Source organism: Elgaria multicarinata, chromosome 3 (genome assembly GCF_023053635.1).
Source record: "Elgaria multicarinata webbii isolate HBS135686 ecotype San Diego chromosome 3, rElgMul1.1.pri, whole genome shotgun sequence".
NCBI classification, from domain to species: Eukaryota; Metazoa; Chordata; class Lepidosauria; order Squamata; family Anguidae; genus Elgaria; species Elgaria multicarinata.
The window spans coordinates 174,875,451-174,891,611 of NC_086173.1; the positions used below are offsets into that span (position 1 = coordinate 174,875,451).

The 16,161-nt window shown below is 47.3% G+C and overlaps 3 protein-coding genes across 6 annotated transcripts in view; 1 reads left to right on the forward strand and 2 right to left on the reverse strand.

Annotated features, from left to right (window-relative positions):
* Nucleotides 1-16,161, forward strand: part of LOC134396452 (class II histocompatibility antigen, M beta 1 chain) — a 274,896-nt gene that overhangs the window by 114,422 nt on the left and 144,313 nt on the right. The gene's annotated exons all lie outside the window — the stretch shown is intronic.
* Nucleotides 1-16,161, reverse strand: part of LOC134396457 (rano class II histocompatibility antigen, A beta chain-like) — a 128,024-nt gene that overhangs the window by 59,213 nt on the left and 52,650 nt on the right. The window lies entirely within an intron of this gene.
* The window catches only part of LOC134396461 (H-2 class II histocompatibility antigen, E-S beta chain-like), an 88,063-nt gene that overhangs the window by 40,393 nt on the left and 31,509 nt on the right, over nt 1-16,161 (reverse strand). The window contains exons 2-3 of the mRNA XM_063122984.1: nt 12,200-12,472; nt 4,673-4,954 (exon numbers count right to left, since the gene is read on the reverse strand). Coding sequence (XP_062979054.1) covers nt 4,673-4,954; nt 12,200-12,472 — 555 coding nt within the window. The remainder of the gene's footprint in view (nt 1-4,672; nt 4,955-12,199; nt 12,473-16,161) is intronic.

Consider the following 16,161-nt stretch of genomic DNA (forward strand, 5'->3'; position numbering starts at 1 on the left):
AGGAATATGTAATTGCCCTGCAGTTTTCTTTTTCAGCTCCATTGTTACGCTGCACCTTTCCAGAGATTGCCATTAGAATCATAGAATCATAGAATAGCAAAGTTGGAAGGGGCCTACAAGGCCATTGAGTCCAACCCCCTGCTCAATGCAGGAATCCACCCTAAAGCATCCCCGAAAGATGGTTGTCCAGCTGCCTCTTGAAGGCCTCTAGTGTGGGAGAGGCCACAACCTCCCTAGGTAACTGAAGGACCCTATCCACCTGTTCCAGCCTGATGATAAAGTCCTGCTCAAAAGTAGAACCCTAGAAGTGAGAAGGTCCTTATTGCATTGTACTTATAAGTCATTCTGCTGTGAAGTTATTAGAGACAGAAAAATAGACACATTGTTCTAGAATAAAGCCTCTGCCTCCCCTGAGGACCAGAAACTCAGAGGACACAGGCGAAGCTGAGAGCAACAGCCCTCTGCCTTCTGGTTCACCGGAAGCCGCCAGAAGCACAGGCAAAGAAACCAGCACAGAGTGAGTACTCAGCCCAACATTTAAAAGGCACTAAAGTTAAATTTGATAAGCAAAACTAATGAGCTTACATTTGTGTGAAGATTGTGTAGCTGTAATTTTGATAATTCTTATCCTGTTCATAAGTTTCTTACTTTGGTAGTTCCAAGTGATTCTTTGATTGCCATGGCAAATGTCTTTAAGAAAGAATTTTGCCTATATTTGTGCCTTTTACCACTCATAAGTAATTTGACTTCACTTCACAATTGCCAAACGTTCCTTGCAAACCCTTATCTTCCTGCCCTGCAAAAGCTTGTGACAACCACACAAGCCAAAAACTGTTGGATTTGTGAACAACTAGAGAAGAAAGATGTAAGTAATAAATTACTTCCAGTCCCTGTGCCCCTAACCTATTGGACCTCAAAAGTAAACACAGGATGGGCAGCTGACTGAGTCTTAAAAATAAATTACACACATGCTACCAGAAGCTTGTAGGTACGAGATCCATGCTCCAAAGGACTCGTAGCCTACCAAGTAATACCTAATTAAATAAAACACTCAATATGCAGAGAATCAGAGAATTCAACTGGCCAAAATATAAGATAATTAAAAGTTCAGAATTGTGCACACATATTATGATTTGATTCTACCCAAAGACTTTTACAGCCCTACGTTACAGATGAAAAGAAAGTTAACAAAGAAAAATCTATATGCAGTGGCACATATAGTTTTAGTGACATGCCCTCCTATAGTCTTGCCAATCCTACACTCTATGGTTTAAATTTCACAGATGTCATTTCGAAAAATGAATCGATGGCCTTATTAAACAACTCTGTGTTCTTTTTCAGCGAAAGTGGAGCCACTTTCATAAGTCTTTCATAAAACAGGACAACCACTCACTGATGATCTATTTAGATGGTTCACTAGTTAGTTACCCAATATGGAGTAGTTAAAAGAGAGATTTCTTGTATTTTATCTCATTGTAATGATTTTTGCTTATCCTTGCTTTCTGTCTTCCCTGTATTTTGCCTCTTGTGAAAAATCTTGCAAAATCTGTAATCCACCAGAAAATGTATTTGCATTATGAAGCCTTAGCCATAGAAGACCTAGAAGAAGCTAGCAAGCTTAAGTTTAAAATTGCTTTAAAGGGGGGAAATGTTAGCATAGGTGCCTCCATTTTCTAAAGGAAGCTATGAAGTAGCCATTATACAGTAAGCGAAGTGTCACGTATGCGAGAATGTCTCCTTGAGTATTCTCCTTGGCTGTCTCCTTGTGCCTGTCTTATCTAATGAAAACATAGCCTCGGCTCCACTGCTTCGGTGTCAAAGTTAGCTTACAGTAACTTTGCTTAGAGTAGAGCAAAGGTGATTGTTTAGCAGAAATTAGCTATGCTCCAGTGTTATGTTCTGATTGGCTCATACTGATACTGGGCCCTGCCCCTTTCATGCTTGAAATGCTGTGCTGAATTCCAAATTTCTCTGTCTGACTGCTCGCCTTTGAAGAGACTCAGATCTTGATTATAATCAATAAAGCGCTTTTGAACCCTCTGTTGCTGGAAGTGTGGAGTCGCACTTGGGAGCTGTTTGGATCTCGTCCCTGGATGAAGAACATTGATCTAACAGTCTGAACAGGGTCAGTGACACACGGACACCCCATTACCTTTCTTCTTCTTCATGTAGAGGCAGAGTCCCACGGCCACAAAGACCACGCCCAGCACGGCCCCCACGGCCCCCATCCACACTTTGCTCCTGGCAGAGTCCGACTTCCGTGGCTCTGTGGAAGGAGAGAGACCAGGAGCCCCTCGTGAGCAGGAGGATCAGGGCCAGGTTTGGCCTCTCAGCCTCCAGGTGTTCAAGGGAGGATCCGTTCCATGCGTTACACCCAGGGAGGGTCTTTTTCAGCCCCCACTGCTGACCTCTCCTCAAACTCCAGAGATCACAGACAGGCTATGAGGCCTGAAAGGTCGCTTCCTGTAAAGCCCCTTGCCCCCCAGGGGAGAGGAGGGGGGATCGTAATTTCCAGGATACTTTATGAATTCCCACTTGCAAACTGGTGCTCTGAACTGGAAAGGGGAGGTCCATCACTAGAGCAGTATATGGGGCCTGTTGGGAACCCAAAACCCTCACCTGAAGGATATGTAAGCCTATGCAGCAGGGTCTTGCTATTTACTGTTTTACTCTGTACAGCACCATGTACATTGATGGTGCTATATAAATAAATAATAATAATAATAATAATAATAATAATAATAATGGAAGCGAAGCCACGAATCACAAGCAGACGTGGGCTCCTTTCACCAGCTGTGGGCTGATTGTGGCTGAAATGGGAGTTCAAAAGCACAGCAGCCTGGAGCGCCTCTGATCTCTGGGGTCTCTATGGGGCTTGTGGTTCCCCAGCCCCATCTGAAGGTCTCCCACTGATGCCTCCAAAGTCTACGTCCTTCTCTCTGGACACGTTGCCACAACCCCCCAGTTCCCAGTTCCCAGTCCCCATGACACATGCAGCTGGAACAACCGAGTGTCGCTTCCTTGCTCCCTGAAACATGCGCGGAAGCCTAATCCTGACTCCATTTCCCTCCCAGAAGAAAAGCCCTGATGCTGGATCAGGCCAAGGGAATCCCTAGTCCATCCTTCTGTTCCCAGAGTGTCCAACCAGATGCCCCAGTGGGAAGCCCAGAAGCACAACGGCCCTTGTTCCTCAGCAACTGGGGTTCAGAGGGGGCTTCCACATGGACAGCTCCTGGTGTTACCCTCTTGACAAGGGAAGGAAGGAAGGAAGGAAGGAAGGAAGGAAGGAAGGAAGGAAGGAGAGGTGGGTGAACATGGGAGGGGGCTGCAAACAGAGGTCATTCTCATCTGAGACCCAGTAAAAGTCTATAAAAGGGGCAGGGGGATTGCTCAAGAAAAGCCTCAGCCAGAGACACAGAATCATAGAAGAGCAGAGTTGGAAGGAACCTACAAGGCCATCGAGTCCCACGTATTGCCTGTGATCCTGGAGGTGGCATAGAGCCATCCGGACTACTAGCCAATGATGGCCATGTCTAATCCCCTCCTAAAGCCCTCCATGTTCAGGGTCATCACCCCGTCCTGTGGTAGCGGACTCCTTAGTTTCACAATGCGTTCTGCACTACTAATCCTAATAGTAGTTCAAGAGGCAGCTGGACAACCATCTGTCAGGGATGCTTTAGGGTGGATTCCTGCATTGAGCAGGGGGTTGGACTAGATGGCTTTAGAGGCCTTTTCCAACTCTACTATTTTACAATTCTATGATTCTAATATTGAATTTAGGCTCCATCTTTCTACAAAACTTCACAGGGTGGCTTATACACATCAGCGTAGTCCAAAATAAGATGCAAATAACTTACAACCTAACAAATAATCCAGCCCCAGTTTTAAAAGCAGCAACTCACAAGATCCATGACTGGGAGCCGGGGGTGGGGGTGGGGGCTGCCCAGTTCTCCCCCTACTCTAGCTCCTGCATCTCCTGCCAGCCCCAATCAGGACCCGGGAGCTGAGGCTCTTTCCAGAGCTCACAGGGAACTTCACCGGTGGTAACTGCAAGATACGCTAGTCCTTAGGCAACATGAATTTGGATTCAAGGCTGATGGGGCGGGGAGGGGCATCATCCTGAGAGATGGGGGGCCTAGGGAAAGGGCCCCCCATAAATCCTCCCGTCCCCAGTCAATCTTGTAAGCGTGGCAAAGAGAGAGTGGCAGTTTGACATCTGCTCTGGCTCAACACACCTTCTCCTTTGACTACGTTCCGTTCACCCTTCTTCCTTTCACCTGCCCAGAATCCCCCACCATTCAGCTTCATGGGATGACCCCTCCCCCCCTTTGGGTTCTGGGATTGTGAGAGATGGAGAAGAACGTCTCCCTGCCCACTTTGGCCACACTAGGCATCATCTTCCACACCTGGATCAATTCTCCCCTTACTCACTGCCCCCCCAACTGCGTCCTGGTATTATAATCTTGTGCACCTGGATCCATTCCCCTCTGAATCGCCAGATCCAGACTTGGGCTCACATTAAGAACCTCCATCAGATCAGGGTAGCTCCTGAGAAGTGTGTGTGTGGGTCTCTGCATCCTCAGCAGGTCAGGAATGACACAGGAATGTGGAATTCCCACCCTATTTGCAGGATTGTAACTAAGGAAGGAAGGAAGGGAAGGGAGGCTCCTACCCCACTGGACGGTGATGGGGGCCTCCAGGCTGGCGTGCTCCACTTGGCAGGTGTAGACGTCTCCGTGCTCCGGCTTCGTCTCCAGCATCACCTGGGTCTGGTAGGTCCAGTCCCCGTTCCGGAGCTCCTCCCTGTAAAAGACCCCTTCCTTCTGCTCCTGCCCATTCTTCAGCCACTGGATCTCAATCTCCAGGGGATAGAAACTGGCTGCAGTGCAGAGCAGGAAGGTGTGGGGGGACAGGGGGTCTTCCTTGGTGGGGGAGATGGAGACGGAGGGCTGAACTGGAGGGAAAAGAAGAAGGATGTGTGAGAGACACGAGGAGGGAAGGGAAAAGGAAGGGCTGAGAGAGATCAAGAAAACAGAGGAGAGTTTCCTGCGCAGATAGACGCCCTCCTGGGGGGTCCACAAATAGGGCAGGGCGCTCACAGTCCTTTGGTCCCGTCCCCCCCGCAGCTGCTATCGCTGTATCGGAATTCGTAACTCACCTCCCACAAAGCAAGAAAAGACACCTGGTTATGAAATGCCAACGGAACCAGAAGTGAAAATGATTAAGGATTAAACATGTCGACAGGTGAATAAGTTTTTTAAAAAAGCATTAAAGAATAGGGTTAAGGTTAGGGTTAGGGTTAGGGTTAGGGTTAGAGAAGCAGGTTCACAAAGAATTCTGGTTAACAGATATTAAAAAAACTAATTGGCACAGCTAGTTGGATAATATTTAAAAAGAAAATGATGGTTTTAAGATCAACACTCATGATGAAAAGGGTCATGGGAGGGAGGGAGGAGGAAGGTCTGTCAAAGCTGCACCATTATGCAAGGAACAATCTTTGATATATTGATGTCTAGAAAGATCTATATGCCTTGGTTTAATTAGTAAAGGTTGAATGAGGAGTTGTTTCCTCAAAGATATACTTCAAATTTTATCTAGCCTGCAGTGAATATGTTGAATTTTAAATTTGCCTTTTAATAATGTATGAGTTTTAAATGTTTTAATCAGTTATATGATGTTTGCATTCGTGTTGTACCCCGCCTCGTTCTAGAGGGAGAAGCATGTAACAAATCATTACTATCCAGTGAAATTTTAGAATGTTTTAAGGATGTTTTAAAGATGTTTTAATCACGTGTGGTATGTTTTTAATCGGTTTTTAATGTGTTTTTTATAACATGTTTTTATACTGTTTGTTTTATACTTTGAATGGTTTTAGTTTTTGTGAACCGCCCAGGGATCTTCGGCTATTGGGAAGTATAGAAATGCAATAAATAAATAAATAAATAAATTTTTATTATTATTATTATTGTCTTTTCCAATCCAATGGGAGCCTTCTAGGAGTCGAGACTGTGAACCCCAATTTACGGGAAAGTGGACTGTGACGTTTTACTGTTTGTGACGCAAGTATTTGCAATGATTTACTGTTTAGTGCTGTTTAGAACCTAAGTGCTGTGGACACTGGATGGTAAGGGGTGAATATTATTGAGGGAGGGAGTAGAATGTGTGGGGTGAATGCTGATTGGCTGCTATTATTTATTTATTTATTTATTTATTTATTTATTTATTTATATAGCACCATCAATGTACATGGTGCTGTACAGAGTAAAACAATAAAATAGCAAAACCCTGCCGCATAGGCTTACATTCTAATAAAATCGTAATAAAACAATAAGAAGGGGAAGAGAATGCACCAAACAGGCACAGGGTAGAGTAAAACTAACAGTATAAAAGTCAGAACAAAATCAAGTTTTAAAAGCTTTAGGAAAAAGCTGCTGGTACAAAGGTTTGCATTGGCAGTTAGCAGTGAGAGGGAGGAGTTAGTGAAGGAAGCAGTTGAGTGGGGTGTGTGGAGAGAGAGACTGAGAGAGAGAGACAGAGAGAGAGACAGAGAGAGAGAGTCTGTGACGGGTCTAGAGCGAGAGTAGGATAAGGGTGCATACCCATAACAAAGTATTTATGGAGCCTAATAACTCTTTTATAAAAGTAATAACACAAATCAAATTAAAAGTCACTTTCCCAAGATAACATCTCAAAAAAACATCACAAAAAAATTCCCAAGAAGTTCCTCAAATTGTTTTTAGAGGCTTGTGTACAATTGCAAAATAAAGGGTCACATGAGCTACCAGGCAGTATTATCTACACAAAGAGGCAGTGGGGAAGGGGGAAGGCAGGTGTCTTGTTTTGGGACGGAGGAAGCCGCTTCACCACCCAGAACAGCAACGGGGAACCTCCGGCTTGCAAGGGCGTTCCGGAAAGACACCCTCCTTCCCGAGGCCGTGGGCCCCCAGGGGTTGCCTGAGGTTTGCCTAACCCTGGAACAACCCCGGCCGCCTGGGTTCACAGGACACGGCAAGCCACTGCAAGCTGGGTCCCCACAGGTGCCAGGCAAAAGGGGCCCTTGGGAGAGCCTGGCACAACGGAACAGCCCCCACGGGTAACCAAGCCACGGTGGGCTGGCAGGCCATGCAAAGCAGCTCAGAGAGAGAGGGGGGTGGGGGAGAGAAAGCGGGAAATTGGGCTCATCACCCTGCTAAAAAGTGAAACCGTTGTCAGGGGCAGGAGGTCTCTCTCAAACCATTTCTCTCTCTCTCGCAAACCATTGCTCCTTCCCATCAACACACAGACACAGGTCTCTGGTTCTCCGTCAATCCACCCCTGTGCATTTATGGGGGGAGGTTTTATCCTTTACTTTGCTGATGGGCAGATCGATCCCTTTAATGAACTCTTTATTTTGGATCGCTCGATCCAGAAGCAAAGACACAGAACAGTTCTCAGGTACAGAGGGAAAATAAAAGGAGCATTTTTGATGGTTTTACATTTTGTATATTTTTTAATATTCACTGTTTTTAACTTTTGTAAACTGCCCAGAGAGCTTCAGCTATGAGGTGATATATAAATTAAATGAATAAATATAAATAAATAAATGGTAGTCAGAGTCTACTACCAACCACCCAATCAAGGAGAAGATGAGGACAAAACTTTTGAGAAACAAATTGCCAGTGTTTCAAGGAAGTGTGATGTAGTAGTGATGGGGGACTTCAATTACCCTGATATCTCTTGGGAGACAAATACTGCCAAAAGAAGTCCTTCCAAGAAATTCCAGACATAGAATAGCAGAGTTGGAAGGGGTCTTTGAGGCCATCGAGTCCAACCCCCTGCTCAATGCAGGAATCTACCCTAAAGCATTCCTGACAAATGGTTGTCCAGCTGCCTCTTGAATGCCTCTAGTGTGGGAGAGCCCACAACCTCCCTAGGTAACTGATTCCATTGTCGTACTGCTCTACCAGTCAGGAAGTTTTTCCTGATGTCCAGCTGGAATCTGGCTTCCTTTAACTTGAGCCCGTTATTCCGTGTCCTGCACTCTGGGAGGATCGAGAAGAGATCCTGGCCCTCCTCTGTGTGACAACCTTTTAAGTATTTGAAGAGTGCTCCCTCAATCTTCTCTTCTCCAGGCTAAACATGCCCAGTTCTTTCAGTCTCTCTTCATAGGGCTTTGTTTCCAGACCTCTGATCATCCTGGTTGACATGTATGGGTGATCACTTTCTCCTACAGAAAGTGGAGGAAGGAAGTAGAGGATCGGCAATCCTTGACTTGATATTGGCCAATAGGGATGACTTAGTTGGTATTCTATGAAAAATGATAGCAACAAATCAGTTACAAATCAATGGAACAAGTGACCTAGGGAGGTTGTGGGCTCTCCCACCCTAGAGGCCTTCAAGAGGCAGGACAACCATCTGTCAGGGATGCTTTAGGGTGGATTCCTGCATTAATTTAATTTATTTATTTAGAGTATTTTTATCCCGCACCTCAGCCAAAAGGCTCTCAGAGCGGCTTACAATGTATCAATAAAGAAGACAGTCCCTACCCTCAGGCTTACATTCTAAAATTGGTCAAATCTGCATGGCTCAATGAGTTTTGGGGAAACTGAATGTCTGCCATGCTTGCTTGGTCTGAGGCCTATGGTGCTAAATAACCGAGAATGTACTGCTTTGGGTGGGTGTTGAGTGTCGTCCATCTAGCGTGGATTCCTGCATTGAGCAGGGGGTTGGACTCAATGGCCTTGTAGGCCCCTTCCAACTCTGCTATTCTATGATTCTATTGTTTTACTGTGTACAGCAAAGAATTTCAGGAAACTGGTTAAATATTACAGGAACTCTGGGGGAAAGTGACCACATCATACTTGAATTCTTGATTATGGAGACAAAAGTTGAGTATAGCCATACACGTACTCTGGATTTTAGGAAAGCTGATTTTAATAAACTCAGAACTATGATAAGTAAGGTCCCATGGCAAATGAGCCTAATGAGAAAAGGAGTACAGGATGGGTGGGAGTATTTAAAAAAGGAAATTTTAAAGGCACAGTTACAAACAATTCCAACCAGGAGAAAAGATAGAAGACAACAGAGGAAACCAATGTGGCTCCAAAATAGCTTAGAGATGACCTGAAAACAAAAAGGGATACATATAGGAAGTGGAAGGAAGGCCAGGCTACAAAAGAAGAGTACAGACAGGTGGCGCAGAAGTGCCGAAATGGCGTCAGGAAGGCTAAAGCTGAGAATGAGCTGAGATTAGCGAGGGATGCTAAAAGCAATAAAAAGGCTTTCTTCAGATACGTGAGTAGTAAAAGACAGAGGAAAGAAATGGTGGTTCAACTGCTTAATGAGGATGGCAAATTGATAATAGACGACAAAGAAAACGCTGAAGTGCTCAATTCCTACTATGCCTCAGTCTTCTCCCAAAAGCGGGTCTATGACCCCCCTGGAAAAAGTGAAGCAGAAGTTGAGGGGGCAGGATTGCAGTTTGAGATTGATAAACAAATGGTCAAAGAACACCTAATTTCCTTGAATGAGTTCAAATCTCCAGGGCCCGATGAACTGCATCCAAGAGTAATGAAGGAGCTAGCGGAACAACTCTCAGAACCTTTGTCAGACTAATTTGATCTCATTTTTTGATAGGATAACCACCCTTGTGGACTGTGGGAATGCTGTGGACGTCATATATCTTGACTTCAGCAAAGCTTTCAACAAAGTGCCTCATGATATTCTGATTAACAAACTAGCTAAAAGTGAGCTAGATGGAACAACTATTAGGTGGATTCACAGTTGGCTACAGAATCGGACTCAAAGAGTACTTATCAATGGAACCTTCTTAAACTGGAGAGAGGCAACGAGTGGGGTAACACAGGGCTCAGTCCTGGGCCCAGTGCTCTTCAACATTTTTATTAATGATTTGGACGAGGAGGTGCAGGGAACGCTGATCAAATTTGCAGATGACACAAACTTGGGCGGGATAGCTAATACCCTGGAGTGGTTCCTCTCTATTCAGCCCTGGTTAGGCCTCATCTAGGGTATTGCATCCAGTTCTGGGCTCCACAATTCAAGAAGGACACAGACAAAGTGGAGCGTGTTCAGAAGAGGGCAACCAGGATGATCAGGGGTCTGGAAACAAAGATCTATGAAGAGAGACTGAAAGAACTGGGCATGTTTAGCCTGGAGAAGAGAAGATTGAGGGGAGACATGAGAGCACTCTTCAGATACTTCAAAGGTTGTCACACAGAGGAGGGCCAGGATCTCTTCTCGATCCTCCCAGAGTGCAGGACACGGAATAACGGGCTCAAGTTAAAGGAAGCCAGATTCCAGCTGGACATCAGGAAAAACCTCTTCACTGTTAGAGCAGTATGACAATGGAACCAGTTACCTAGGGAGGTTGTGGGCTCTCCCACACTAGAGGCCTTCAAGAGGCAGCTGGACAACCACCTGTCAGGGATGCTTTAGGGTGGATTCCTGCATTGAGCAAGGGGTTGGACTCGATGGCCTGTAGGGCCCTTCCAACTCTGCTATTCTATGATTCTATGATTCTATGAAATACAATTTTATAAACTAAAATATAATGTTAAAAGTAACACAGAGCATTTCACATGGACAATAATGCAACAAAACAATCAGATTGCTAGACAGAAAATGCTCAGTAGACGTCATCAATATTCTAAACAGCCGCTGCTCACAAGCACGATAATGCTGGTATCTGATTTATCATCTGGCCCAATCGATTCAGTCTACTGAGCATTTTCTGTCTAGCAGTCTGATTGTTTTGATGTATTATTGTCTATGTGAAATGCTCTGTGTATGTTACTTTTAACATTATATTTTAGTTTATAAAATTCCATTTTTTAACCTGTTTCCTTAACTTCTTTGCTTTCAATTATATTGTGTTAGGTGAAGGTTATCACCTTTTGTTGCATTTTTACTGTGTACAGCACCATGTGCATTGATGGTGCTGTATAAAATAATAATAATGATGATGGAGAAAGTGACAGTTTTGGGAACTCTGGGGAGAAGAGGCGGAGTGACTGCTGGACAGGCAGGGCGTCATGTGAGTACTGGGCTGCAAAACAGCAAACCAGGCATGACGAGAGTGTGATAAAACACTGGTGTGATCATAGAATCATAGAATAGCAGCGTTGGAAGGTGCCTACAAGGCCATTGAGTCCAACCCCCAGCTCAAGGCAGGAATCCACCCTAAAGCATCCCTGACAGATCCGCTTGTCAATGGAAAAAATATTAAAGACCAATATACAAATGAAACCAGAAGCATTTTTGCTGGGACTTATGATCAACTTAAAGAAAAAGGAGGAACGTTGTTTCTGTATACGACAACAGCTGCCAGACTACTCTATGCGCAATAATGGAAAAAAACACAAGTACCATCAACGGAGGAAGGGCTGGGGAAGGTTTCGGAGTTGGCGGAGATGGCGAAACTCACGGCGTTAGTAAGAGAAAAATCAACAACCTCATTTGTACTGGGCTGGAAACCTCTGATAAAGTATAAACAAGAGTTGCAAAAGAATGATGTATTTGTTTGTGGATTTTATATATAATCTGTGGTATTTATATAACTCTGGGCTGGCTAAAGTGTAGTTATTGACAGCCTATATGTATGACATGAAGAATGCCTCAAATGGAACATGGCCGTATATGTTTTATTATGTGTGTTTTTTAGATGTGATGTATTATTATGTTAGTTAAGTATGTGAAGTTCTGTTCTGCTTAATTTCTCCGCTTGTCTTTTTCTTCTTCTTTTCTTTATTACTTTGTAGAAAATAATAAAGTTGTTAAAAACCCAAAGAGAAGTCGGGGAGGGGTGCAGACGCGTCCCTGGGGCTCCGCCTTTCCTACTCGACCTTCTCCTTGTCCTCCTTGTTTCCAGGGGCTGCGCAGGGTCTGAAGAGGGCGAATAAACGCCACGGAAGAACGCGAAGGATCCACGTGAAACCGCAGTGAATTGAAGAATGAATGTGAATGATAAAGGCAGAAGGAGGAGGAGAGGTCCGAACAACGTCCAGTGTCCGCCCACCCACTTACCCCGGAGCAGCCCTTTGGGAGCATCAAAATGGGTGTCAGACTGGGTGTGTGTGTGTGTCTTTCGCGTTGTGAACAGTACAGCTGGGGCAGGGGCGGGTTTCTCAGAGGGGGGTCTTTTCTGCAGACCCCAGTCACGCTTTGAAGTGACGCCCCCTCCCCGGGCGGCCAGTGGACTCACCCCGCCGCTGGTGGGAAAAAGGTCCGTAGATGTTGTAGTTGTGGCGGCAGAAGGCATCCACCACAGTCCGCTGGTACTGCAAGAAGTACTCCTGGCTGTTCCAGTACTTGGCGTCGGGCTCCCCCAGCGTCGTGACGGCCTCGAAGTCCCCGCGGGCGCTGTCGAAGCGCGTGATCTCCTGCTGCCCGTAGAAGTACCTGTCGAGGAGGCGCACCTGCTGCGTCCCATTGATGAAGTGGCACTCGCACTTCACCTGGTACAGGAAATGGGGGGCTGGAGGAGGGGGAGAAAAAGCGCCCCCGAGAGCATCATGAGAAGGAGGAGGAGGAGGAGGAGGAGGAGGGGGGGTCTGGGCTGGGGGTTTCTCTGGCCATGAGGACTATGCTGAGTCGCGCCTGGACCACAAGTTGCCCCCTTGGCCGGGACTCGCCCAGGCTCAAGCCCCGCTGGCACCAACAGCTCATCCAGGCTCCCACCTTTCCCCTTTTAAAGACTCAAGTCTCTAGTCCTCAAAGAGCAGGAGAGGGGAAAAGGCACAATGGCCAAGCAGGCTCTCTCCTGCCCAATCGTCTGGCCAGGAAGGAGCCTGCGCCCGCCTCTCAGTGTTTTGGGTCAATGAGAAGAGTCACAACTTCGACTGTGAGCCATAGAGAGAGTTAGACTCTCTCTCTCTCTCTCTCTCTCTCTCTCTCTCTCTCTCTCTCTCTCTCTCTCTCTCTCACACACACACACACACACACACACACACACACACACACACACACACACACAGTCTAACAACGCTCTTTCGGGTTCCTTACAAAACTCCCCATGGAAAACAACGTCAGAAGTTTCAGAACTTTCCTCCTGCTGTCCTCAGGCTGCAGCAGATCCGCCTCCGAAAACTCCCGAGTCTGCGACCCCACAGCCTGCTCTAGTTTTAAATGAAACCCCCTTTGGGGCAGGGACCCCCCAACCCTCTAGTCCTCTCTGAGGCCCCAGACACACCGCAGAGGCTGCGTTTCCATGGATGATCTCCAGCCAGCGTCTCCCCCCGCGCAGCCCAGGAGAGGATCCGGGACAAGGGAGGAATCTCAGCCAGAGACTCAGCAGGCAAAGACGCCTCCAGAGAAAGAGACGAGGCGGTGTCGCGGCTGGAGACTCGGATTAGGACTAGTTAGGGTGACCGTATGGAAAAGGGAATTTCTCCGGGTGCTGCATGCATACAAAGGACACCTGCTGAAATTCCCTTTTCTGTACAGCTGTTGAAGATACGGGGCCCTGTCCTCTTTTCCATAGGGTCACCCTAATTTAGGAAAGGAACCGAAAATAAAACCACCAAGATCACACACCCCTTAGACAAAGCGACTGTACAACCACACGTGGAATTCTGTGGATAGTTCTGTTCACCGCATCTCAAAAAGGATCCTGCAGAGTTGGAAAAAGTTCAGAATAGGGCCCCTAAAATCAAGTGGCTGGAAGAAACACCCCTACGAAGGGGAAAGTGACAGAGCGTCTGAGACTGTTTAGCTCAGTGGAAAGGGGAAAGGGGAGTGAGGGACGGAGGGGGACGAGATCACACAGGCTGTGGAGACGGGGGGGGGGCATTTTTCTCCCTCTCCCAAAATAGTAGAACCCCATGAAGCCAATTGGTGGGAGATTCAGGACAGATCAGAGGAAACCCTTCTTCACACAGCGCAGAGTTTCCACAAGATGTAGTGGTGGCCACCAATCTGGATGGTTTTAAGAGGGGGGTGGATACATGCTTGGAGGAGGAGGCCATCCATGGCTAACTAGTCCTCACGGCTATGTCTTCCATCCCCCTAACTTTCAAAGGGCCCTCCAGGGGGCGCCAATCCTTCCCTTCCTTGAAGAAGCCATGAGGGTCAGCAGAAGGGGTGGAGGTCCTGAGGGGGTCCCCATTTCTCTTTGACACCCCTCTCCTTCCTCACTCCCTTCCTGAGCCTCGAGGGCTTCCTGGATCCGTCTTGGTCCCTGTTGTCTCCTCAGGGGATACATCTCTGCCGCCCCACTGGGATGCTGAGGAGCAGAAGGGTTCTCTCTCTCTCTCTCTCTCTCTCTCCAAGCCCCCACTTTCCCTCTCCCCCTCCCCTCCCTTCTCCTCACCTGGTGGGGACTTCTTCCCTCCTCCAGTTCCAAGGACCGCAAAGGGCCCCATCAGCAACACCATCAGCAATGGGAGAAGAGAAACGCACACCATGGCTGCTTCCCCAGAACCGCCAGAAGAGATAAACCTGCTTCCAGCCCCAGAAGGGAATCTTTTGGGTCTGTTAATACAAGTGTGTGGGGTGGGGGTGGGGGTGGGGAACCACTATTTCTGCAAAGTCCCAGAGACACAGCTCTGGCCTGGCACAGAGAAGGACCAGTGAGAATTCTCCTTTCAGCAACGTCATCAGTCTCCAGGCATAAGGTCCCCAGGCTTGTGCCAATTGAAGAGAGAGGTTGCAAAAAAAGACAGAGGAAGAAATCATTTCAGACTTTGAAGCTCTGGAAAGGAAACTGAAGAACTTTGGGGCCCAGGTAGTTTTCTCATCCATCCTCCCGGTTCTTGGAAGAGGATTAGAAAGGGAAAGGGAAATACTCCGGATGAACGACTGGCTACGAAGGTGGTGCCGATGTGAGAGTTTTGGATACTGGGACCACGGGCTACGCTACTTGGAACATGGACTGCTGGCAAGGGATGGGTTGCACCTCACAAGGGCTGGAAAGAATGTGTTTGGCCACAGCATGAAGAACTTGATCAGGAGGGCTTAGTTTAAACTGAATCTTACGGGGGCAGGAGACGTAAACCTCGAGGCAACAATGGATGAAGGCCCAGGCACCACAGTAAAGAGAACAGCTCCAATAGTGCCCCAAAATAGTGTCTGCAACAATGTAGGAACAAAGCCAGACTATAAAACACATGGTCTTCGATGTCTATATACTAATGCCCAGAGCATGGGAAACAAACAGAATGAACTTGAACTCTTATTACATGAAGGCAAATACGACTTGATAGGTATAACTGAAACTTGGTGGGATGACTCCCATGACTGGAATATAGCAATTGAAGGATATAACTTGTTCAAAAAGAACAGAAGAAATAGAAAGGGAGGTGGAGTTGCACTATATGTTTAAAATACCTATCCCTGCACAGAAATACAGGTGGATCAGACTGGGAGCCCCATCGAGAGCGTCTGGATTAAAATAAACGGGGCAAGGAATAAAAAGAACATGATAATCGGAGTCTACTACCGACTAGGGGTGTGCACGGACCCCCCACTCCGCTTCACTTTAAGATCTGCCATTTTCGGATCGGCCCGCTCTGCCCCGCCCCCACTCCGCCTGTGCCCACTCCGCTCCGCTCGGAGGTCCGGATCCGGATCGGAGCTCCGGTCCCCCCCCATGGGGGGGGTTTACTGGGCCCTGCCGCCATCGCCGCCCATGCGGCGACGGCGGCAGAGCCCGGTAAGGAGGAGGGGGGCCTTACCTGCCTCCGTCCGTGGTCCGTCGCTGTCTTCAATTGAGCCCGTGGTTCCACCAGGAAGTCTGGGCCGCAAGTGCGGCCCAGACTTCCTGCTGGAACCACGGGCTCAATTGGAGACGCTGACGGACCGCGGACGGAGGCAGGTAAGGGAGAGGAGGGCGGGGGGGGGGGTTACCGGGCCCTGAAAGAACTGGGCATGTTTAGCCTGGAGAAGAGACGATTGAGGGGAGACATGAGAGCACTCTTCAAATACTTAAAAGGTTGTCACACAGAGGAGGGCCAGGATCTCTTCTCAATACTCCCGGAGTGCAGGACACGGAATAACGAGCTCAAGTTAAAGGAAGCCAGATTCCAGCTGGACATCAGGAAAAACCTCCTGACTGTTAGAGCAGTACAACAATGGAATCAGTGACCTAGGGAGGTTGTGGGCTGTCCCACACTAGAGTCCTTCAAGAGGCAGCTGGACAACCATATGTCAGGGATGCTTAACAGTGGA